This window comes from Pleurodeles waltl, chromosome 1_2 (genome assembly GCF_031143425.1).
Source record: "Pleurodeles waltl isolate 20211129_DDA chromosome 1_2, aPleWal1.hap1.20221129, whole genome shotgun sequence".
Classification (NCBI taxonomy): domain Eukaryota; kingdom Metazoa; phylum Chordata; class Amphibia; order Caudata; family Salamandridae; genus Pleurodeles; species Pleurodeles waltl.
Window position 1 is genome coordinate 449,311,372 of NC_090437.1, and position 24,344 is coordinate 449,335,715.

A 24,344-nucleotide genomic window follows, 5' to 3' on the forward strand; every position below is an offset into this window, starting at 1 on the left:
GGTTTTAGGTGCAGAAGGACCACTGTTGACAGAGAGCACCACACAGTAGTTTGTGGGCTTAGGACCTTTTACTGTGCTATCGCTAGCATTCACTGCTGTCGCACATAACCACTTCTTCTAGAGCCAATGAATATGTGAAGTGGTGGCCAGTGCTTAATTTGTAAATTAATAAGTACCAGGACCCAAAGATTTGCTGCAAAGCCGGCATCTGGAATTATTGAATATCAACATGCCAGATACCAAAGATCTGTAGACTTCCACTTCATGTTACGTTAATCCACCACCAGACACATCCTGCTTATTATCTCACTTTTGCAGAGTCCTGCTTTCTTCCCTTGTCAATGTTTTTCCATCATTCTCTTAATCTTTCTTTCCTGCTTGTCTGTTTTTCTCTGTTTCTCCGGGTCACAGTCTGATGAGGGAAAAATAAATGCTTGTCCCCAAAAATGAGTGCAAGCGGGCCCTACCTCTTTCAAATTCAGCACTGGTGGTGGCATCTGGGGAGACAGGCCCTAATTATAACATTAGCGGTACATACCTTCAACCGCCGCGGTAACGGCCGCCAACCTACCGCCACCATGGCTACCATCCGCTCACCATATTATGAGCACTGCCTGATTTCCGCCACAATAGGGGTGGAAATCCAGCAGTGCTCATGGTGGTGGACTATGGTAAGCTGGCATTGCTACCACCAGCACCACCACACCAGACCAGTAGTACGCTGCCAGCCCTATTATGACCAGTAATACGGCCTGGCGGTGTTCTGCTGGTGGGGTGCTGCTGGCGGTAGCAGTGCCTCTTCCCGTTCCCTGCCGGAAGACCTCTGCTGCAGCCAACCCGCCAGTCTCATAATGTGGCAGTATGTACCGCCAGCCTGTTGGCGGTCATACCACCGCATTATCCCTGACGGTCATAACGACCCCCACTTTCTCCTTGCTATTCACCATGTAAACATCTCAAACGCTGTGAAAGGATCCAACTTGTCAAGCATATTTCAGGCAGTGGTTTATAGGCATTGACCTAAAAAAGCTAATGGCTGTAGGGAACTGAATGCTCAACCCTCCATCTTCCTTAATGTATTGTTAATCTCAAAATGACCTGGCTGCTCAAGACCTAAAATGGTTTAGTATTGCTTTGCTTCTTTGGGTACATTTTAGGAAGACTTGTTGAATATAATTTTAATTTCTAGTGGATTTAAAATGTGTGCAAAGATTATCACCATAGTAGTGTAACCAAAAGTATTGACAATTTTCTAAATACTGTAGCTTCAACACATTAGCTTCATAAACACTTTTACTTTTATTACAGTGCCTGGTGGATTAGAAACTCGCTACAGCTGTTGTGAAGCAGCAGTTGGAACTCCTGGATGTCAGGTTGCAAAGGTACATTTGATTTGTGTTTTAGAGCACAAAGTGAAACAGATTGTCACAGTTGGCTGTCATACATTAATATGATCGACAAACACCATCTTTGGACTTTTGCTGGCTGCCCCATACCTTTTTTTTTCTTTTTCTAGCACTGCAGCATGAGGAAGCATTAGTGGGCTTTACAGGCATAATAGCGGGAATAACAGTAATAACAGTAAACATGAACCTTTGAGACAAGACTATATGGGCAAGGATTCGGATTAGTAGGAAGGATGTTCAGCCAGGTGAACACTGAGGTGTGTTAATTTGCTTTGTAAATAGCAGGAGCTTGAGATCTGTTCATAATCCCAACTAGAGGAACTTCCAGAAGGTGGTGGCAGCTTCTGAAACAGCCTGGGTTTGGCAATTAGAAAAATTTAAAGTTTGGTGTTTCAAGGTTTAAAACATTTTTGTTGGTGATGCCTTCTCAGCCTCCTGATATGTTAAGATTCTCAAGCCCTGCTCTGTCTTCTCAGACGTTCTTGTAAGCAGATTTCACCTGCATTCCACTTCTAGTGGTCACTAATCTTAGGATATAAGACAGAAGACCTGAGAAGCCTAGTTGGAGAATGGATATTGAGAAACCTACTAGAAGAGGCACAGCAAGGAAAGTGAAGAGCTTGAAAGGGTTTTGCCTGCTGTCTCCTGGGTTGGCTGTGGAGACAGGGCCAAGGTCAGCAATTAAATGTCGTGTAGTGTATGGTTTCCTGGCTGGAATGATCTCCCTGTTGTCCCTTGGCCTACAGTAAGGAAACATTTTTATTCTGTGAAAGAAAGGTCTAATGTGGGTAGGTGCATAAATGTCGGGCTGATTCCAAACTCACAAACTCTGTGGCAACAGTTGCTAGTTGATTATCATGTACTTGGACAAGTCAACCTTGGACAAGGGTACATGGTGAACTGTTGTGCACAGAATAATAACAATGCTTTCACAGAATCACAATGTTACAGCTAATTAGAAAATAAAACATCCCTGTTGAAAGCAGGCCAACTAAAAATGATTACAACTGAATAAATGAAGTCAGAGCACATATGCAGGCCTAAGCTAAGCTAAAATGTGTGCCCAAGCAGAGTGCAAAATAAACCCAAGCACACTCCCCATTGTCTGGACAAGTGTCATCCTAAAAATGCTCTTAAAAGTTAAAATACTAAAAGCATCTTAAAAATATACATAAAAAGAGATAAAGATATTGAAGATAAGCAAGTCAGGCCAAGTTAATGGGTAATGTAGTATTTTAGACAAGAATTTCAGTCAAATTCAACAATAGTTACGATCCTGCAGGAAATCTCCGATGTCTTCAGTGGTGATGGAAGCCAGGAAAGATATCACCTCGGCAGACAAGCAGACCATGCATTAGCTGAAGGACCCACACAGCAAACCAGTGCAGAAGCCTTGGCAGTAGAACAGGTGGAGAAGGCTGCACTCCTCGCTGCAGCAGATGGTGAAGGAGCCAGGAAATCCATGTGAGGTGGCTCATAGGACGCCTCACGTATCAACCAGTGTCTTACTGGACATGTTTGTGAATGAGCCCTTATTGAGAACATAAACAGATCTGTGTCCACAAAAGGCACAGGCCGCATGGCAAGTAATACCTTTGGTAAACACTCAAATAAGCACCATAAGTAGTAGAAAATTGGCTGCACACAGGTCAGTATTGGTCAGAATGTCAATGACCAATTCAGTTCAAGCTCCTCCAGCAGTAAAGCTCTGAAGTACTGCATCATGTGATCACGACACAGGTGGGCTGATGGGAGGTCCAGTACTATGCTTTGCTGAAATGGGACAGCCATTGCATATAAAAAAAATAGTAACAGAAAAATGATGCCCATCAATACCAAAGTGATTGCGAATCCACCAAAGACACTTAGAGTGAATAGATGGCTGAAGGTATCACTGAAAATATAGTCTAAGGCTGTCGGTTATAGATTTATTAAAGTGCACAATTCCCACAGTGTTGGATGTGTTTAAAATTTTGCTCACCAATTCTCCAAAATGATTGGGGAAGTTGGTATTTAATAAGGGCTGTAATCTTTGCTGATGACCTTGCAAGCCGGAGGTAATAGGTCTCTCTAGCTGATGTCAAAGCTACATGTTTTTGAAACAATAGAGCCTTTAGTCCGCTCAGCTTGTCCAAATTTACATTTGAAATAGCAGTGTGCGGCCACATTTCTAATGTGGGTGGGGACTTAACACATGGCTACAGCAAGTTAGTCTGGGAAACCTAAATTATGTAGGCCATTCCAGGCTTCATTCCGCAACAGCTTTCACTGTTCAGCATCACTTAACTTCCATTCAAAAGTATCTGAAATATTGGATGAATCCAATAGATGAGAGTACCCTTCAGATAGCATGCCAAGTTCGATATGGCAGCGTTAGAAGTGCTGTGCAAGGACACTTGTTTGCAAAATATAGAATGACTAACAGTAGTCGCACATTTGCTTCTGCTAAGAAAGACATCCGTTTTACCGTTCGAACATTTGTAAATGAAAGGTAATACCCACATCATGGATGTAACTGTTTCTAACTGCTCAAATCTGCCAACTGCAGAATGTTTTAAAAACTTGCTAAACTGAAATGTGGAGACCGACAGATTGATTACCACGAGTATTAACCATACTGCTGATGGAACTTCCGCTATAGTAAAATGCAGCTTTTCCAATTTCTCGAAGTTAAGCATGATGCAACTAGCTTATTTTTTAGCCATTATCTGTTGTTTTCTGGTCAAATTAAAGACAGCAAATAACTTAGTAGATTTAGCATGCTGCTAAGGCATGCAACTACTTTTGAGGACCTGCAGTGTCCAACCCAACTGCATAATGGACCTAAGTTGACTCTGTCCATGTTATAACAATGCTGTATCATTCTGAATGATGTATGTTGCAGAAGAGACTATTATTTAGCATGTATATGCAGTTGGAAAATCTGTTCATACCATTATTGACAACAGCAAAAGCATTCATGTTTTCTTTGTCAGTCTTCCTTAAAAGTGCAGCAGCTTCCATTTGCGAAAGCTTCCAAATTTAATTATATATGGCATATAGAAAACATTTTGAGTGTGATTTTCTAGGAGCCAGCAAGAAATCTTGTTTGTTGACTTCCTCTGAAAGGAGATTAAGGTGTTCTTTAACAACTGCTAATGTGGAGGAACATAACCACTGTTGGCAAAGTTTACCCACACTATATGTAGTAATGATACCAGAGTTTTGAACTGTGATGTAGCGAGGTTCCGGACAGCTTGCTTTGAAACTCATGTGGAATTAACAAAATGTGCCTGACAGCCATTTGTGTCCACTGGCCACAACCATCCGCCGGGATGTGAGAGTGAGGATTTAAAGGTACCATTCAGAACCCAACTAGCAAGCTGTTCTTCAGTGATATTTAAAAGTGTTTGCCAATTGTGAAATTGTGCTGGTGTTTGGATGCTGGGTGCATACAGTTTTAATTTTTGCTAACCGCAGGCAGGTTGTGTGTTGAAATGTTGTTCAAAAATACTATTTGCAAGGGAATAAGGTATGCTCTTAGCAAAGCTTCCTCACCCTGTATCTGCCAATCATGTGTTCCCCATACCTCTTCAAAGCAACAGAATTCTTCCAGAATTCATAGCCCTCAATGGCCAACCATGAAACAAAGGAATCCAAAGAAATTTAATTTAGTGTTGGTTATCGTTCTCTGTTTAGAAGGAGGCAATTTGAAATAGTATACCTCTGCATTTTTAACATCATGCCCAGAGAAATATGCAACTTTTCTACATACCTTTTGGAACTCCCTACTGGAGGACAATGCTCCCATTGTGTAATTTAAAAAGCGATCTTTGTATATTAGATTGGTGCAGAAAGTGATATCCGTAATGGTGACAGCAAAACGTTTCCCAATAATACGCTATATTCATATATACATCTTCACTTTTAAATACAGTGCATTATTCAAGCTCAGAAAGCATGGAATCAACTGTCTTAACATCCCAGTTATCATAAACAACCCCATGTGTAATAACATAATTCATAGAAACTTAAAAATTTATGGAATTTGAATTACCTCAGTAGGACCAAATACATCATATGGTACTTTATCCCACACAATTCCATCAGGATTCGGAACGGCTGAAATGTTCACAAGGAACAAGTCTCCATGGACCTTTGGGGAAGAAAGGTAAGATGTCAAAACCTCATCCACCAGTTCAACAGCAGAGTGTTCAGGTGAATAATGACCGTTAATCAGCAGAAATAAAACAATGACAAAATCAATCCAAAGCAGAAAGGCAATCAATGTCAGTGTTATCCATAGATAGTATCATGGACGAACCAAATAGTTGTTTGTATGCCAGTTTGAACGCTTATGTGTTGCTGAAACATGTGCATCTGCAGAAAAGTTCTAAGAAAAGTTGTATGTCGATAAAGTAACCAGAGGCTGTCTGTGCAGGGACAGGAGCTGGTGCTGACCTGGTAGACGGACCCAGTGGTGGTGGTTCATAGACAATGTCATCAGTCTGTGTTGAATTGGAATAGTAGCTATCCATAGTTTGGACATTTCTTGTTGAAGTGGTGACAGCAGAAGCTAGTTCTCCGCCCTCCCCAAGCTTGGGGATACAACTGTAGTACTAGTATTTATAGTAGCATTATTCAGTGATTGAAGTGGCATATCCCTTTGGGTAGTGGGGGAGGTTAGGGAACTACCCTGGAACCCTTGTGGTCTACTGTGTAGGATTGGCCACATGGTGCAATTTGACATTGTTAGTTGAAACAAAGCGTTTTTTGTTAGAATCAGGCAGTGGTGGTATTATGGCAGTTCTGGTACAGTGTTTTTCCTGGACTGGAACTGGTGTGTTCAATAGGATGGGCTAAACTCCTTCTTTACAGCAGTCTTCTCTCATATGAGATCCCCCAACTTTAGGAATCCAGCCGGTAGATGCAGTTGGCAAATCCCTCATTCCCAAGTTGGCAGCATAGGCAGATCAATTTTCATCACAGAATTTGTGTTTCTTGTAAAACAGTGACTCATTCATTTATGTTAAACTGTGTTTCTGCCACCACCGCTCCAGGGCCATCAAGATCTGGGACATACATAGGTATCCCAAACAGGAACTCGTAAGGAGTGCGTCCTCTCAAGGACCTTCTAGGCAGAATAGTTAGTGCTCTCTGGACCCTATATAGGTGATGAAGCCAAATACCGACCATAACCTAATACCTTTGCTGTTAAGGGTTGCTTAGGTTACTATTTTTTTGCTTCACAACAGAATTACCCTCAGGATGGTATGGAGACGAGTAATTGTGTTGAACACCCATTGTTGCCATGGTGTCCCTGAATTCCTTTGAGGCAAAAGCAGGGAAGGGATCTGACTTGAATGTTGCAACCGCACATCTACAGTTGGGGAATCAGCCAGTCATTGTGGCCCTACACAAAGGAATCAAGAACATGAATCAACAGCGATTAAGATGTATTTATATGCATCATCAACTTGAAAGGGACTGCAGTGGTCCAGGTACACACATTGTAGTGGTTTGTTTGACAATAGGAGGGGTGTCTGTGGTGGGCGTTTGGTAGTGGATCCTTTTATTTTTTCACAAATGTCGCAGCAGATATACTGCTTGACCAGTTTGTATAGACCTGGCCACCAGTAACTTTTTTGTAGCGGGGATATAGTAGCCACCGCACCAGCATGGGCAGAAGCAATACCCTCATGCACTGCTTTAATGAGAAATGCTCTTTGATCTTCTTTGGGGATCACAGAATCACCCACCCCTGGAATTCTGCAAAGTCAATGTCTCGGGCACTCGGGTGGTAGGTACGTTTAGCAGGGTACACTTTTGGTAGGAGCTTGCCTTCAGCCGAGGCTTTCACGTCAGTCACTGTCTCATTGTCCAGTCTCGTGTGAGAGCATGATATTGGTGCAACAGAAGCTGTAGCTACTATTTGGCAGCCTTGGCTGCCAAAGTGTTGTCTACAGTGTGTACTCCTACACCTTGGTGGTCCAATGTATGAACTACATGAGTTGTAGGTAGTCTGTCCTTAAGATGTGTGTGATGGGGTTCCCTTTTGGATCCCTGAACCAGGTCAGGCACAATGATGTAAGTAATCATTATGGGACTGGACACAGTAGTACGAATCACACACAATCAACGTGGGCTGTTGAGGATCTGTATGTTCCAATGCCAGAATGATAGCCTTAAGCTCTGCAAGATATGCAGTGCAGTCCCCTAGGGGTCTGCATGTAGGTATGTTGACGGTGGAATGTAGCATCCCTCATGACTTCGTTGACTGCCATGCAAGCAGCAGAGTACTGATGTTTAGTACCTACAGTTGATTGTGCTAAACCATCAGTGTAAATGAAGGTTCCATATTGATCAAGAGGCATGATGTTTGAGGGTATGGGGTATTCAAGATCGTATTGTAGAAATTCTTTGATGTGTAGTTTGGGGTCAAAAAGATAATCAACATAAGTGGCAGTCAGGGAGGTTGCCCATTGAATTCCAGTGTGGATGTAATGCTTTTGCGTTTGGACAACTAGCTTTGGTAACTCCCTCAAGGGGTGGCACCGGGGTAACAACATTGCGTTTCCCTTGGTACATGGACTCTCCTTAATGACAGCCATCTGTACAGCAGTCAATATTTTTTTTTATCTGATAGAGACTTCGAGTTGCATATTCCTTACTTTTGAATTTCCCCAGGCGTCAGTCTGGATCTGGAGATTTTTCTTCAAGCAGTACCTCTGCGTGCCGTTAGGTGGCGTCAGTCGATTCCGCGGGAGTCATTGGCTTTGTGTTTGCCGTGATGATGTTGCGGTCGCATATGGGTGCCAACCTGGCGTGCTGACGTCGGTTCTTTTCTTTCCACGCCAGCCTGCGCAGATCCGGAGAGAGCTACCTCTGCCATTTTTGGACTACGTTGACACTTTTGTCAAATTCTTTTGACGACTCTTTGGATGTGTCGAGGGATGTCCTGCAAAACCAGTTTCAAACCCTGCGACTCCTGTCACCGCACGATGTCGTGGCAGACCCGCACCTCGTGTGTCTTTGGTGCCTGGAGCGCGATCACGACCCAAAGTCGTGGTCCGAGTGTTGGGCCATGAACCGAAAGCTTTGAGGGAGCGGTCCCTAAAGCTCATGGCGGCCTGACAATCGACTCCGCTGTGAATAGGGCGATTGCCCGCTGCCGTCGGCCTGCGCTGACAGACCCAAAATTCCTCTCAACACCCCACGGCTGAGAGCCTTGTCATCCAGGCTTCCTCTTCATCTGGTGCAATCCCTGCCGCACCCCCGGATAGGGAATCAAAAAGACTGAACAATTTTGGGGAAGAAGTTGTTTTCTTCCAACAGTCTAGCGCTGCGGTCCCTGAACACCGCATGCCTTTTGAGCTGCTATTCCCATACTCTATGGGATATTGTCGCGCAAGTGGGATGGATGCAGCAAAGTTAATGATTCTTTGTGGACTGGATACGACCGACTCTCTCGGCAGATTGGTTACTTTGACTGTGGCATTCAGGCACCATGCCTGGCTGAGACCATCCGGCTTTTCAGGGGATGTCCAGCAATCTTCGATGAACATGCCCTTTGATGGCACACGTCTATTCAGAGACAAGGCGGACTCTGCGCTTGAGCGCTTTAAGGATTCCCAAGCCACAGCCCGGTTCCTTGGCCTCGCGCCCACTTCTAGATACCCAGCAGTCCATCTTTTGTGGCTACGGAAGGGGCACCCAACTGTCTTTTCCCCCGGCCATTGACCTGCCCATGCAGTACAGCTCCTGCGCGGACGCGGGATCTCACGCCCCTGGGGATTAGGGAGCCAGCGGGTTGCCCAGTCCACTCCAGCCCCCACTTCAGCCTCCAAACCTTCCTAGTCCGTGGGTACACCAGGAACCAGTTGGCAGGATTTGCTATCACCTGCCCCAATGGCAATCAATTATCTCGGACAGGTGGGTCCTCCAGATTGTCCGAAGGGGCTAATCCCTCCCCTTCGAGACATCTCTTCCAGCCATGCCACCTTAATACAATCGAATATTGGAGGATCATATGGCGCTTCTCCGCGAGAAAGTCCAAGCCCTTTTGGCCAAAGTAGCTATAGAGAGGGTTCCCTTGTCAGAAGTAGGTGGTGGTTGCTATTCCCGCTACTTTCTGGTGCCGAAGAAGGGTCTTCATCCTATATTAGATTTCGGGCCCTCAACCTCCTCCTCAAAAAGGAGAAGTTCAAAATGTTGACATTGGCTCAGGTCCTATCTGCCCTGGATCCCGGAGACTGAGTGGTAGCGTTGGACTTGCAAGATGCATACTTCCACATTCCCGTCTTGCCGGCCCACAGACGTTACCTACGATTCATGGTGGGTCACGAGCACTTTGTGTACTGTGCTCTCCTTTGGTCTTACCAGTGTCCCACTGGTGATTTCGAAAGTGATGGCAGCTCATCTGTCAGTTTAGGGGTCCTATTCCTCCCCTACCTCGACGATTGGCTGTTGAAGGCGAACTCGCCCCAGACAGCCGTCTCGCACCTCCAGACTATGGCGAACCTTTTGCATTCGCACATGTGACTCCTTCCCAGACACTCCCTTTCATCAGCGCTGTTCTGGATACAGTGCAGTTTCTGGCATATTCTCATGAAAAGCGAGTCTGAGATATTCAGGCTATGATTCCGATTCCGTCTCTGTCCTGGATTTCGGTGAGAATGACTTTGAGGCTGCTGGGCCTCATGGCCACCTACATCCTGCTAGTTCAAAAGGCCAGATGGCATATGCGGGCTCTGCAGTGGGACCTGAAGTTCCAGTGGGCGTAGCGTTGGTGGAATCTCTCCGACAAGGTCCAGATCTCGGAAGGAACTGCGAGAGACCTGCAGTGGTGGTTAATGAATCAGGATTGGGTCAAGGGCAGATCCCTCTCCTTTCCCCAACCAGATCTTAGTCGTGACAGATGTGTCACTCTCGGGATGGGGAGGCCACAGGGGAGAGGCAGAGATCAGAGGCCTCTGATCTCTGGCAAAAACCGGGCTCCATATCTATCATCTGGAGCTCTGAGCGATTCGACTAGCATTGAAAGCATTCCTTCCCTCTCCCAAAAGGAAAGCAGTGCAGGTGTTCATATACAACACCACCTCGATGTGGTACTGCAATAACAAGGCGGAGTGGGGTTGTGGACCTTTTGTCAAGAGGCTCTTCGCCTCTGGACTTGGCTGGAACATCAGGGCATTTCCCTGGTGGTTCAGCACGTGGCGGGCTCCTTGAATGCCAGAGCAGACGAACTCAGCCGACGATGCGTGGTCGATCACGAATGGCGTCTCCATCCAGAGGTGTCGCAAGGTCTTTTCCTTCACTGGGGAGAAACTTGGTTAGACTTGTTCGACTCCGTAGTGAACAAGCAATGTCCGCTGTTTCGCGCATTGAAGTTTCCAAGGCGGCACTTGCTCGGCGACACCTTTAGTCGCAAGTGGAATTCAGGCCCTCCTGTACGCCTTTCTGCCCATGCCACTTCTGCCCAGAGTTGTGAAGATCAGGCAAGACCAGGCCCAAGTTATACTGGCGGCTCTGGACTGGGCACGAAGAGTCTGGTATCCCGAGCTGTTGAGCATGGCCATAGCTCCTCCAATCAGACTGCCTTTTCGGGAGGATCTTCTGTCGCAGCAGCAAGGGAGGGTCCTCCATCCGAACCTGTCCACCCTCCGCCTCCTTGTGTGGCGATTGAGTGGCGACAGTTGACGTCTTTTGACCTGCCACCTGAAGTCTGTAGTGTTATCTTGACAGCCAGGCGTCCCTCAAACAAAACAGAATACGCCTGTCATTGGAAGAAATTTGTGGCATGGTGCGTTGACAAATCTGTCGATCCTCTATCTGCTCCTCTTTCTCAAATCCTTCTCTTTATTCTTTCCCTTGCCCAGCAGGGTTCCACCCTGGGCACTCTTAAGGGATATCTTTCTGCTATCTCTGCATTCTTGAGGTTACCAGATCATCCTTCCTTATTTAACTCTCCACTAGTTGGGAGGTTTCTCAAAGGCCTCCCACATCTCTTTTCTCCTGTTCCATTCATCATGCCCCAGTGAGATTTAAACCTGCCATTAACATGCCTTGTGTGTGCCCCGTTTGAGCTGCTTCACAACTGCCCTTTACGGCTCTTAAGCATCAAGACTGTCTTTTTAGTAGTATTACCTCTGCCCTCAGAGTAAGTGAGCTCCAGGCTCTGTCATCTAAGCCACCTTTCCTGGCCATACATCCTGACAGTGGTACTTCACAAAAGGGCTTCTTTCCTACCTAAAGTAGTGACACCCTTCCATGTCAGACAGTCCATCACCTTGCCTACCTTTTATGCACCCCCCACATCCCTTTCATGAAGAGGAGAGACTCCACATTCTGGACCCAAAAAGAATGTTGGTGTAGGAAAATGCCACTGTTGGCATGGTTACCCCCTAACATTTTGCCTTTTGTTGATGCTAGTTATGATTCAAAGTGTGCTGGGACCCTTGCTAACCTGTCCCCAGCACCAGAGTTATTTCCCTAAACTGTACGTTGGTCTCCACAATTGGGGAAGCCCTGGCACACAGATAAATCCCTTGTAAATAGTACCTCTGGTGCCAAGGGCCCTGTGGCCAGAGAAGGTCTCCAAGGGCTGCAGCATGTATTCTGCCACCCTGGGGGACCCCTCACTCAGCACATGCACACTGCCTCACAGCTTGTGTGCTGGTAGGGTGAAAAAGACTAAGTCGACATGGCACTCCCCTCAGAGTGCATGCCCACAACCCACTGCCTATGGTATTGTTAAGTCACCCCTCTAGCAGGCATTACAGCCCTAAGGCAGGGTGCCCTATAGCACAGGGGAGGGCATAGCTGCATGAGCACTATGCCCCTACAGTGTCTAAACCAATTCTTAGACATTGTAAGTGCAGGGTAGCCATACTGAGTATATGGCCTGGGAGTTTGTCAAACACGAACTCCACAGTTCCATAATGTCTACACTGAATACTGGGAAGTTTGGTATCAAACATCTCAGCACAATAAACCCACAGTGATGCCAGTGTGGGATTTATTGAGAAATGCACACAGATGGCATCTTAGAGAATGCCCCCTGTACACCAGCCCAACTACTAGTGCTAGGCTGACCAGTTTGTGCCAGCCTGCCACATCCAGACAGGTTTCTGGCTACATGGGATGAGTGCCTTTGTGCACTCTGTGGCCAGAAACAAAGCCTGTACTGGCTGGAGGTGCTTCACACCTCCCCCTACAGGAACTTTTTTACCTGGCGGTGAGCCTCAAAGGCTCAAGCCTGGTGTTGCAGTGCTCCAGGGCACTCCAGCTAGTGGAGAGGCATGCCCCCAGGACACAGCCCCCACTTTTGGCGGCAAGGCCAGAGTAGATAATGAGAAAGACAAGAAGGAGTCACCCACCATTCAGAACAGGCCCTAAGGTGTCCTTAGCTGAGATGACCCCTGCCTTAGGAAATCCTCCATCTTGTTTTGGAGGATTTTCCCCAATAGGATTAGGGATATGCCTCCTCCCCACAGGGAGGAGGCACAAGGAGGGTGTAACCACCCTCAAGGACAGTAGCCATTGGCTACTGCCCTCCAGCCCTAAACACACCCCTAAATTGATTATTTAGGGGCGACCCTGAACCCAGGAAACCAGATTCCTGACAACCTAAAACAAGGACTGCTGACCTAAAAGCCCTGCAGAGAAGACAGAGGCAACAACTGACTTGGCCCCAGCCCTACCGACCTGTCTGCAGACTCAAGACCGGCCTGTCTGCAGACTCAAAGAACCTGCAACAGCGACGCATCCAGCGGGGCCAGCGACTTCTACCAACTCAGGACTGCCCTGCAACCCAAAGGATCAAGAAACTCCTAAGGACAGCAGCTCTGTTCAACAAATAAACAACCGCCTTTAAAGGGACTCTCGCCTCACTCCGGAAGCGTGAGTCCCCAACACTCTGCACCCGATGCCACCAGCCCATGTCCAGATAAACCAACGCTGCAGAGAGGACCCCCAAGTGTCTCCTACGACTTGGGCACCCTCAGGTGACCTCTCTTCACCCCCATCGCGACGCCTGCAGAGTGAATCCAGAGGTTCCCCCTGACCGTGACTGCCCGGTAACAAAGAACCTGATGCCTGGAAGCAGCACTGCACCCGCAGCCCCCAGGCCCGAGAGAAACCAACTACTGGTGCAGGAGTGACCAGCAGGCGGCCCTCATCCTTGCCCAGTCGGTGGCCGGCCTGAGAAGCCCCCCTGTGCCCTGCCTGCATCGTCTGAGTGACCTCCGGGTCTCTCCTTTGATTTCAACCTAAAACCCGACACCTACTTTGCACAGTGCACCCGGCCGCCCCTGTGCCGCTGAGGATGTATTTTGTGTGCCTGTTTGGGACAACCTCCCCCCCCTCCCCCTTTAGTGCTCTACAAAACCCCCCTGGTCCTTACCTGCTAGCACTAGCAGACTAGAACCGGAGCACCCCTAGTCTCCATAGGCGCCTATTATTTGGGCCCTACTTTGACCTCTGCACCTGACCGGCCCTCTGTTGCTGGTGCTGGGTGTTTGGGGCTGACTTTAACCCCCAACGGTGGGCTGTCTATACCCCAGAGACTTAACTTGTAAGTGCTTTACTTACCTGACAAAACTAACCTTTACTTACCTCACCCAGGAACTGTTGATTTTTGCAGTGTCACTTTTGAAATTGCTTATTGCCGTTTTTGCCAAAACTGCGAACATTACTGTTTTTATTCAAAGTTCTATATTTACCTATGCCAAGTACCTTACAATTTATGTACTTACTTGAATTCTGAATCTTGTGGTTCCAAAATAAATTAAGAAAATAATATTTTTCAATATAAAAACCTATTGGCCTGGAGTTAAGTCTTTGAGTGTGTTCCTCATTTATTGCCTGTGTGTGTGCAACAAATGCTTAACACTACCCTCTGATAAGCCTACTGCTCGACCACATTACCACAACATAGATCATTAGTATTTTCTAATTTTGCCACTATCATCCTCTAAGGGGTATATACAGAGCCAGCTTCCTACAGTTGGACGTTCTTCCTTGATCGTACCAAAGACTTCCGGATGAATGATCAACTCTTTGTGGGATATGTGCAAAGAAGGGGAAGGCGGTGCAGGGGAGGACCATTTCACGGTGGGTGCTTTTATGCATCAAAATGTGCTACGCTCTGGCTAAGAAGCAACCTCCTGAAGGTTTGCTTGCTCACTCCACCAGGGCTACTGCTGCCACCACAGCGTTAGCACAGGGTGTTGCAGTCCTGGACATCCGTCAGGCAGCAACGTGGGTATCTCTGAACACTTTTACTAAACACTACTGCCTGGACCGTCTGGTCTGTAGGGGCAGCTACTTTGGCCGTTCAGTCCTGCAGGACTACTTGGTGTGATCTTGGTTCGCAGCCCACCACCAGGGATGGTATTGCTCGGGTATCTGTTCAAAGGTAAGGAATCTGCAACTAGAAGTCTCCTTCAGATGTACAAGTTACTTACCTTCGGTAACTATATATATGGTAGAGACACATTCTAGTTGCCGATTGCTTAACGACCCGCCCATCCTCCCCGCACTGCAAACTGATTTCTAGGGACAGGAACTTCCCCCGTAAAGGCCCTAGTTTTGGCTCACCACTCTCGGTGTTCTTCATGGCTCTGCGCTACTGGTGTGGAAAGTCGTGAAAAGAAACTGACGTCAGCGCGCTGGTGTGGCACCTACTTACGTCTGCAATGTCATCACGGCGAACACGATGCCAACGACGCCTGTGGAGTCGACCGACGCCTGGGGAAATTCAAAGGTAAGGAATCTGCAACTAAAATAAATATCTAGCAGATATATTGTTACCGAAGGCAAATAACTTGTACGTCAGGGCAAAACTCTGCTCTGTATTAAAGTATAAATGTGATCTGTATGCTATGGGTACCGTGTCACCTTTGTTAAAGGTGACATAGGTGAACCCTGTGGCACCAGGAATTATTCTTTTGGCGTCTTGTGGAAGAGTTGTGCTTCTAGAATGTCTTGTTGCAAATCTCTATGCGTGTATGTTCTGTCCAGTATTTGCTTGAAAAATCTGGATGAGTTAAATCCAAGTGGTTTTATGTATTTTGCATAATCTGTAATGTATGATCTGCCAAAACTAAAGAAACCCAGTAGTGACTTCAGTTTCTTGATGGTATTTGGTGATTGAAGTTGAGCACACTTTTCTAAAAAGTACGGTGCTAGGCTTTCGCCTTCATCAGAGTGCAAGATTTTGGCAGGAGAAACCATTGGTTGGAAATATCCAAGGTTGTTTTGTATTTCTTTAGCACTATATTTTTTTTTTTTTTAAGGAGCATAAACAACATGGTTTATTCTTGATGTTGGTTATAGCACCCTTCTGAGCATTAGCACATAGTGTTAGGATAGCCACAGTGACATTTGACATAGTAATTAGATCCTTCCAAGTTATGAGCTGATAAACTATGCAATTCATGCACTTAGTCCGTCCATTTCCCCCACGTTCTACCATGTTTTTTTAGGACAGCCGCAGGCCTCATATACTGGTTTCTTTTGTTGGGCACGACAGTCCACTCCTCTCTGCCAGTGCAACAGGGTCGGGGTAGGGTTATTCCTGCTCTTGAGCCATATGAGCCCTTCATCACCCCCAGCAAGATCACTATGAATGAGGTGACAGGACCATATCATGTGAAATATGACTGTCGGTTCCTGTCCACAATGTGGGTAAGTAGGGGGGAGTACAATTTCTGTATGAAATTGGCAAGTCTGAGTTGAGTATGCACAGTGAAGATAGTGTGTCTGTATTAGGCGCAGCTTGGAGGAGATTGCTAGAACCTGGGGGTCCATCAATGCATCTTGCCAATCCTCTTCGTCCATTGGAACCAGCCACCACTCCCACTGAGCCCGAAGATGATCAAGGGTCCCTGGGGAGTTAATCATCAGCGTAAGGTAGATTTGGGTCGTACCCATTTGCCCAGCGCACCCATCAGAAGCTTGTCTTCCATCGGGTAAAGTCGGGGAGTGGGCCTTATTGGATCATGCGTCTCTTGAGAGTGTGGCGCAGTTGCAAATATCTGTAGAATTGTGTTTGTAAGTGGATAAGCATCTCTGAGATCTTGAAAGGATTGCACATGCGATCCAAGCCACACGTCCCCAAGCAGAGTAATGCCTATTGAGTACCATCCCTTGAATCCTTTCAGTGCTTGATGCTACCATTCCATTGAGTATGTCTTAAAGATGTCCACCATACTAGGAAGACCACACTGGTCACTGTCAGGAGTTTGAGTGGAGTCGGAGACCCACCCATGAAGGCCAAGATTTGGGGAAACCCCAGCACCAATGCTTCTAAGAAGTAAGCCAGGTCGGACCACCCCCCTGTAAACCAGTCATTGATTAATAGAAGTGGGAAGCAAAATAGTTTAAGTACATATCGGCCATGCCCAGGCCGCTGTCAGACGAGTTGCACCAGCAGTGAGCCAATGTTAAGCGTGACCTTGACCCGCACCTTAGAAAGGTGGTCGCGTTTTGTCTATAGTGGAGACCAGGCTTTAGGGATATTTTTTTCTCTCTCTCTCTCTCTCTCTCTCTCTCTCTCTCTCTCTCTCTCTCTCTCTCTCTCTCTCTCTCTCTCTCTCTCTCTCTCTCTCTCTCTCTCTCTCTCTCTCTCTCTCTCTCTCTCTCTCTCTCTCTCTCTCTCTCTCTCTCTCTCTCTCTCTCTCTCTCTCTCTCTCTCTCTCTCTCTCTCTCTCTCTCTCTTCCCCCCCCCCCCCAACCCCCCCCAAAATTGGCAAGACTTTTATGTCTCTGAGGACCCCTCTGACCTTGAGAGGGGCAGTCCAGGCCTTGCAGCGGGTCCCTGCTAATCTCTTACAGGCCGGCAGCACTGTAGGAAAGTACTCTGTTTTTGGCATGGTTACCCCCACTTTTTGCCTGATGTTAGTGTGTTTTGACTGTGTTGACTGGGATCCTTAACTGCGTTCTCGCCCTCTGGATTGGATTGTCCCTAACTTTTTACACCCCACAATTGGCATACTGGTGCCCCCATATAAGTCCATAGTATAATGTGCCTAGGTACCCAGGGCATTGGGGCACCAGGGGTTCCCCATGGGCTGCATCATGTATTATGGCACCCCTGGGAGCCCATGCAAAGTGTCTGCAGGCCTGCCATTGCAGCCTGCGTGAAAGGGTGCATGCATACTCTTCACTACAGGTAACTGCACCAGGTCACTGTAAGTCACCTCTATGGCAGGCCCTCCTAGCACAGAGGGTAGGGTGCAAGTACCTCTGTGTGACGGAGCCCCTGCATGAGCAGAGATGCCCCCACAGACTCCAGATCTGTTTTCCTGGACTTCGGGATTGTGTGGAAGGCATTTTACCCATGTACTGGACATAGGCCACTACCTATGTCCAGCTACATAATGGTTACTCAGAACCTGGGCATGTGTTGTATCAAACATGTCAGAATCATACAACCAATACTGGCAACAGCACTGAGGTATGATTCCATGCACTCTGGGGCTCCTAAGGGACCACCATCTTTGCTTCTACCAGTTTGCAGGTTTTTCCCAGTCGGCCCACACTGCTGCCATCCTGCAGACCGGTTAACCCCAGGAAGGCAGAACAAAGGGTTTCCTTTGAGAGAGGGAGGCAACACACTCTCCCTTTGGAAATAGGTCTTACATGGCTTGGGAGGGGTAGCCTCCCCTAGCCACTAGTGTGCTTTGAAGGGCACATTTGGTGCCCTCCTTGCATAAAGCAGTCTGCACCAGTTCAGGGACCTCCAGTCCCTGCTCTGGCGTGAAACTGGACAATGGAAAGGGGAGTTACCACCAATTGCAACGACAACCAGCTGCGTGGGTCCTCTTTCCTTCAACTCTGTGTGGATCCTGCAACATAGGTGGTGGTCTTGAGTGATCCCCTTGGTCCTCTCTACCAGCTGTCCAACTTGGGAGGTGGGGAGTCTTTGCCTCTCCTTGCAGGACAGTACCCCTGTGCACAGCGACTCTTGCAGCTACCTCTTCTTCCGAGGGATTTTCAGGCTCCATATAGTCCTTGCGTCCAGCACTCTTCCAACCCAACCTTTACTAAGTTTATGAAATAATCATTGACAGCTCACATTCCTGGTCCCACTGAAAAACCTCCCAGAGCTGCTGGCATATTGCCAGTTCTGCTGCTTCCCATTAATGTTGCTTAAAATTGAGGAGACTGTGTTAAAATTGCACATTGGTTTTATCCCCAACTCCATGGCAGGGGCTGCCCCATGTTCATTTTGAATTTGTTTTAACACTTCTGGTATATGTGCAAGTATCGGTGTACCATGTGGAGTGGTGTATATTGTGGCAAAGACTTTGCCCTGAGTGGCGCAGCCCTCATTTGAGGGAACCATCCCAAATGGCAAGCACATTATGAGAATTCTGTTTATCTTAGTTTCCTGTATGTGGAAACACTGTTCTCCAGTATTGGATCTTTCATAGATTCACATGCTTGAATCATCCATGTCGTCGACGTTGGAGCCTCAAGGTAACCTCAAATACACAAAGCAGTAGGTTTAAAACCACTAGGTCTAGGTAGGCGCCACAGGCTGTTTTATAGCCTATCCATTTTGTTTTGTGAAAAGACCCAAACTTGAGTCCCATCCAATCAGGCTTCGACACCCTCTAGAACACTCCCAACAAAGGCTGTTTTCCCTCAGATTTTCTACTGCATGTAGTGTGAAGGGAGTCTCCCTGAGCTCTGCTCAGTTTACCTCTTCTGACAGGAAATGTTTCTCTCAGAGAACCCAGCTTTCCAGTTATATCATGTCTGAAAAAACAAAAAAGGGTCTGTTCAGAGACTGTGGCAGTTGTGGGAAGAAGAGACAGCATGTTGAGGACCCCCACAAAATGTGCATCTACTGTCTCCATCCAGACCACAAGGTGAGGGACTGCAAGATCTGTCGCACCTTCAGTCAAAAAACCCTCAAGGACCTTGAGGGTAGGCTTCTCTTTTGGCTACAGAGGCAGAAAGCCATGGAACATCCTTCTTCAGATGAGAACGAAATGTCATCTCATGCTTCTCACTCCTTGAAAAGAACAGGTGAGAAGGGAAGACTGCCTGACGAGCCTCAGAGGAAGATGGCCAAAAATATGAAACATGTCTCTACTGAGAGACAAAAGTGACATGAGAAGGTGACTTCTGAATCAGAGACCCACACAAGGTTGCCAAAAAAGGTTCGTTCAGAGCCTACTTCGCCTCTGCAGAAGGTTACCACTAAAAGTGCATCCCTGTCTCGGTCACCGCAAAAAAATCCGGTAAGGCTCTCCTCAGACAAAAAACGCCCGTCGACGACCACCCTGTCGACGACGGTGACATCAACGACAGTGTCGTCGACGTTTACAACGGCGGTCTCACCAATGATCATGACATCGTCACCATTATCGTCGTCGACGATCATTACTGCAAAAATATTTAAGAAAGCTTAGTTGACGAAGACATCGTCGACAGCGGTGGCATCGTGGGTCCATCAATCGACCAAGGCACTACCGTCGACGAAGCACCTGTCGATGAGGCTTAAAAAGACACTGTCGTCCAGCACACTGACGACAACAGCACCGTCGGTGAGACAAATGCCGACAGGGGACTCGACGACGCAGCCGTCGACGAGGGGACAGTCGACGGGAGCACCGTCGATGAAGACACCGTTGATGAACATACCGTCGACGACAATGGCAACTGATAAACCGTCGACCCTCCTGGGGATTTCACCAGAGCAATCGTTGACAATGATGCCATATTCTGAAGAGCGGGATTCAACAAGATTCCTACCTCTTTCACTCATCACCATGCGGTAGAAATCATCACACATTCTTCCAATACATACCTTCCCGAGCAAGGTATTTGCCATATCCCCCGCAGCATCTCTTAGATGACGACGACATGTATTCCCAAAATGAGGGGATGTTCGGGGCAGCTAGTAGTCCATCTCAGCTGCATGTAAAATGCCAGGACTTTGATGAGGAGGATGAAGGGCAGTACCAGCCCAACTATGCTTCAACTTCATACCCACCGAGGGGACAACAATTAGCCCTCCCCATGCCTAGCACATTAGTTGCGGACCTTCAGTGCATGCTTAACGACTACTACAGGAGATTTCCACCGTCAACACCCATAACGCCTTCCAGGCCTGATAGCCACCAGGCACCTCGTCAAACCCCGAGGACCAGTCTCCTGAGGATGCCGCACACTGGCATACTGTTGAGTAGCCAAACACAGGAAGATCATCCCTCGACGGACGACGAAAGGAAAGAGGGTGAGATGAGGGAGTCAGTGACTAGCGAATGCGGTGACTACCTCGTCCCCACATCATCTCCACCTCCAGTGGGTCCGGTTGATTCGCCTCCAGAAGACATAAGAGGTTTTAATAATTTGATTCAGAGAGCGGCAGAGCGATTTGATCTGCCAATTGTTTCTCACGAAACAGAGTGCTTCCTTTATGACTTCAAGGAGCCATCAAAGAAGTCGGTAAGGGCTATACCAATAGTAGATTTCCTATGGCAAGAGGGGTTGAAGGCGATGAAGAACCCGGTGACAGTGCCTTCACAAATGCCGAGGCTAGAGAAGAAATATAAAGCACCTGGTGACTCTCCGGCCTGCTTAGTGTCGCAACCAAAACCAGATTCGGTGATATCGCAGGCAGCACGGCATCGTTCTAGGAACCCTTCCACACCTATAGCATCTCCTCCAGACAAAGGCGGGAGGAGATTGGATAATATTGGAAAGAAATTCTCCTCAATAGCGGCGATCATTGTAAAGGCAGCTAATTCCCTGGCCATCCTAGGGAGGTATGATCGCCAGATGTGGGCAGATATGTCTGCTTTCTTGGATCTCTTGCCGGAGGATGTCAAGGTGGAAGCGAGGAGGGGGAGGAGCCAAGATGGCGACCGGGAAGGACGCTTAGTTAAGCGCTCCGTCCCGGGCTCGCCGTTTTATATCTGCAGGGCGCTCCCGGAGCGCCAAAATCCAGCAGCGGAAAAGGGATTTGCTCCGTGTGCCCCACACCCTTCGACAGCGGCGCCGGGTGCAGCCGAGCGGCCGTTAGGCGCAGCTGCTGAAGAACCGGGTTCCTCGAGGAGCCGCGGCGGCCATCTTCTGCGGGGAGGCGCCCCACCTCGGGCTCGCCGCAGCGCGTCTGTAAGGCGCTCCCGTGGCTTCAGCATCCGGAGGCTGAGGGGGGACCCGCTCCGGATACCCCCTACTCGCCAATACCTGTGTCGATCCCGGTCGGGAGGCCGCCGAAGTGCCGGCTCAGTCAGAGGAGCTCCGGCCGGAGGACCGGTAAGAGAGGTGGGTGCGCGGGGGAGACCCGCTCTGGGGAGGCAGTGAGCCCACAGCTGGGCTCTGCCTTGCCCTCTGCCTCCCCCCTCCTCCCCCCCCCCTCCTCCCACCAAGGATCCGGGAAACCAGCTGCCCTGCCCGGGACCCCGGAGGGTACCCCTTTTCACGGGCCGCTGGCGAAGCACCCCCCCCCCTTGGATAGGACGTGGGGGCCGCAGGAGGAACCCGTTACCACGGCCCGCAGGGCACCAGCAGCCGGGCTGGACCAGGCCTAGACAGGACACGCGGCGAGCGGCACCGCCCCACCATGTGAACGCCGGACTGCTGCGGGGGACCCGTGAACGCGCGGAGCCAGCTCAGCGCATACCCACGGGAAGGTCCCTCTCCACCCCTATCTTGTTGGAGGACCTAGGGCTCAGGATCAGCCTTCAGCGGGGGAACTGTTGCGGGCACGCAGGCCTGATCCCCCCCCCCCCCCCCCCTCCGCCTTTCTTCCACCCACGCTGGTTGGTAGGCCCAGTGGCGGGGAGCCCCTGCCCGCCTGAACCGGAACTTCTCTCGGAGACCAACAGGAGGGCTAACATCCTCCAAAAATTGAAGTGCACACCGACATTGACCCGAGAGGACGTGTAACCCCCTCCCCCCGCCCGAACGATCAGGGGAACGTGAATGACCGCGTGGGTTCAAGTGAAACGAGGACACACACGAAAGAGCCGCAGGTGTGCTATCAACGAGCTCAGCTGCTTGGTTGCACCTGGTGGAGCAGTATATCCAATTAAGGGACAACTACGGACAAAGCAAAATGGCCGGGAAGTCCAAGTCGGCGAAAAGCCAGGACTGGAACACGCACGGACCGGCACCTGGCGATCAACAATTTATACCTACCCTTCAGTCGCTTGAAACCACACTCCAGGCACATTCCTCACAATTCGAGAAAGTGCTACAAGCAATCATGGATACTAAATCCTCACTGGAGAGCAAGATAGACACAGTGTCGCAAGACCTGAATATCCTTAGAGTAGATCACCGCAACTTATCCGAAAAGGTGAAGTCAACGGAAGAGGCGCTAAGTGAACTGGCCCCCACAGTAGCTGACAACCAAAAACAAACTCTCCGCTTAGACGCAGAAGTTAAGACACTGCTGAGAAGAGCAGAGGAGGCGGAGGGTAGATCCCACCGTAATAACATACGGTTCCTCGGATTCCCTGAAAAATCGTTGGACCAAAACTCAGAACTCTTGTTGGAACACTGGCTAATTAAAGAGGTCCTAAATGGAGCCCCATCGAAATTCTTTTCTGTAGAAAGAGCGCACAGGATCCCTAGATGACCCCCGATACCGGGCCAAGCCCCAAGACCGCTGATAGCCAGGTTCCTGAATTTCAGAGACCGTGATGCTATACTGCAACAGTTCCGTAACAAAGGCCCATTCAAATATGAGGACTCAACTGTTCACGCCTATCCAGACTTCACTCAGGAAGTGCAAAAGCAACGCAACTCTTATGTTCAAATAAAGCAACGCCTCCGTGAACATGACATAAAGTATGCACTATTATTCCCAGCCAAATTGAGAGTCTCAGTAGATGAACGCACCCATGTGTTCACTTCGCCAGAGGACGCTTGGACGTGGATGCATGCCAAGGGGCTCGCCCACCCCTGTGATGCAACCGGCACCGACGTGATCTGGTCAACTGCCTCGTCTCGGAAATGCTCCAAGAGGCGCCCCAGGGGACAACCCACGGAGCAACAGGCCGCAGAGGAGAGAGCCCGGGTCCTGAAAGAAACCCCCCTACTGACACACCACTCCTTCGAGACTCTCAGGACACATCTGGAGGAAGGCTCGGAATCGGACTCGATCAGCTCGGACTCCACATTAACGGAAGCATTGGGGGCCCGGAGCTCACCCCTAGGACCGCAGACACACTTTGAACGAGTATAGCCGACCTGCCCCCTGTTGGGACCGGCCGCCACAACGTAGGAGTGGAACTGAACTTCATGACCCCCACGGGAAGTGGGTGGTAAATGCACCTGAACTTATGTATCTTTTTTTTCTACTCTTAGAAATAGTCCCCATACCCACACTGCGCGCAGCTGGTGGCGGGAGCGCACGGGGGAGGTGAGGGACTGGCTACCGCAGGAGCGCCCCAAAACATCCGAAGACCGGGTCTGCAGAAGGATGCGAGTCCCATAACGAGCCGCACCCAGACAGTAATATCGCTCCCCCACAGATATCCACATGGACACAGTTTTGTTCGCACCCCAAGGGGGTGTGTAGCTTGTTACGAGTTCACAGTTGGGGATGGGATCCAGTTGGGGAGGGAAAGAGGGTAATCACTAGTTCGTACACTGCAGGTCTGTTCGTAATACAGGGAACATTGCCAAGACAGGGGGGCCCGACTGCAGATACGACTGGGGGAACCGGCCGAGTCCCATTGGTAGGTGGGGTGCCAGACATACCCTCACAAAATAAAACATGGACCAACCCACAGCCTATAGCACACATAAATATGATATAGTTACCTGGAATGTCAGGGGACTTGGGACCCCGAGCAAAAGATCCAGGGTGCACGCACGACTCAAACGCCAGGGCACACATCGCAATCCTACAAGAGACTCACCTGCAAGATCCGGACCTGCAAGAACTGCGAAGTAAATGGGGAGGTCAGATAGTAGGCACATCTTACT

The 24,344-nt window shown here is 48.6% G+C and overlaps 1 protein-coding gene across 2 annotated transcripts in view; it reads left to right on the top strand.

The window, feature by feature from the left end:
* LOC138300865 (RNA exonuclease 1 homolog) overlaps nt 1-24,344 on the top strand; it is a 1,124,016-nt gene that overhangs the window by 837,988 nt on the left and 261,684 nt on the right. For both annotated transcript variants that reach the window (XM_069240707.1, XM_069240715.1), the window contains exon 11: nt 1,309-1,382. In XM_069240707.1, coding sequence (XP_069096808.1) covers nt 1,309-1,382 — 74 coding nt within the window. The remainder of the gene's footprint in view (nt 1-1,308; nt 1,383-24,344) is intronic.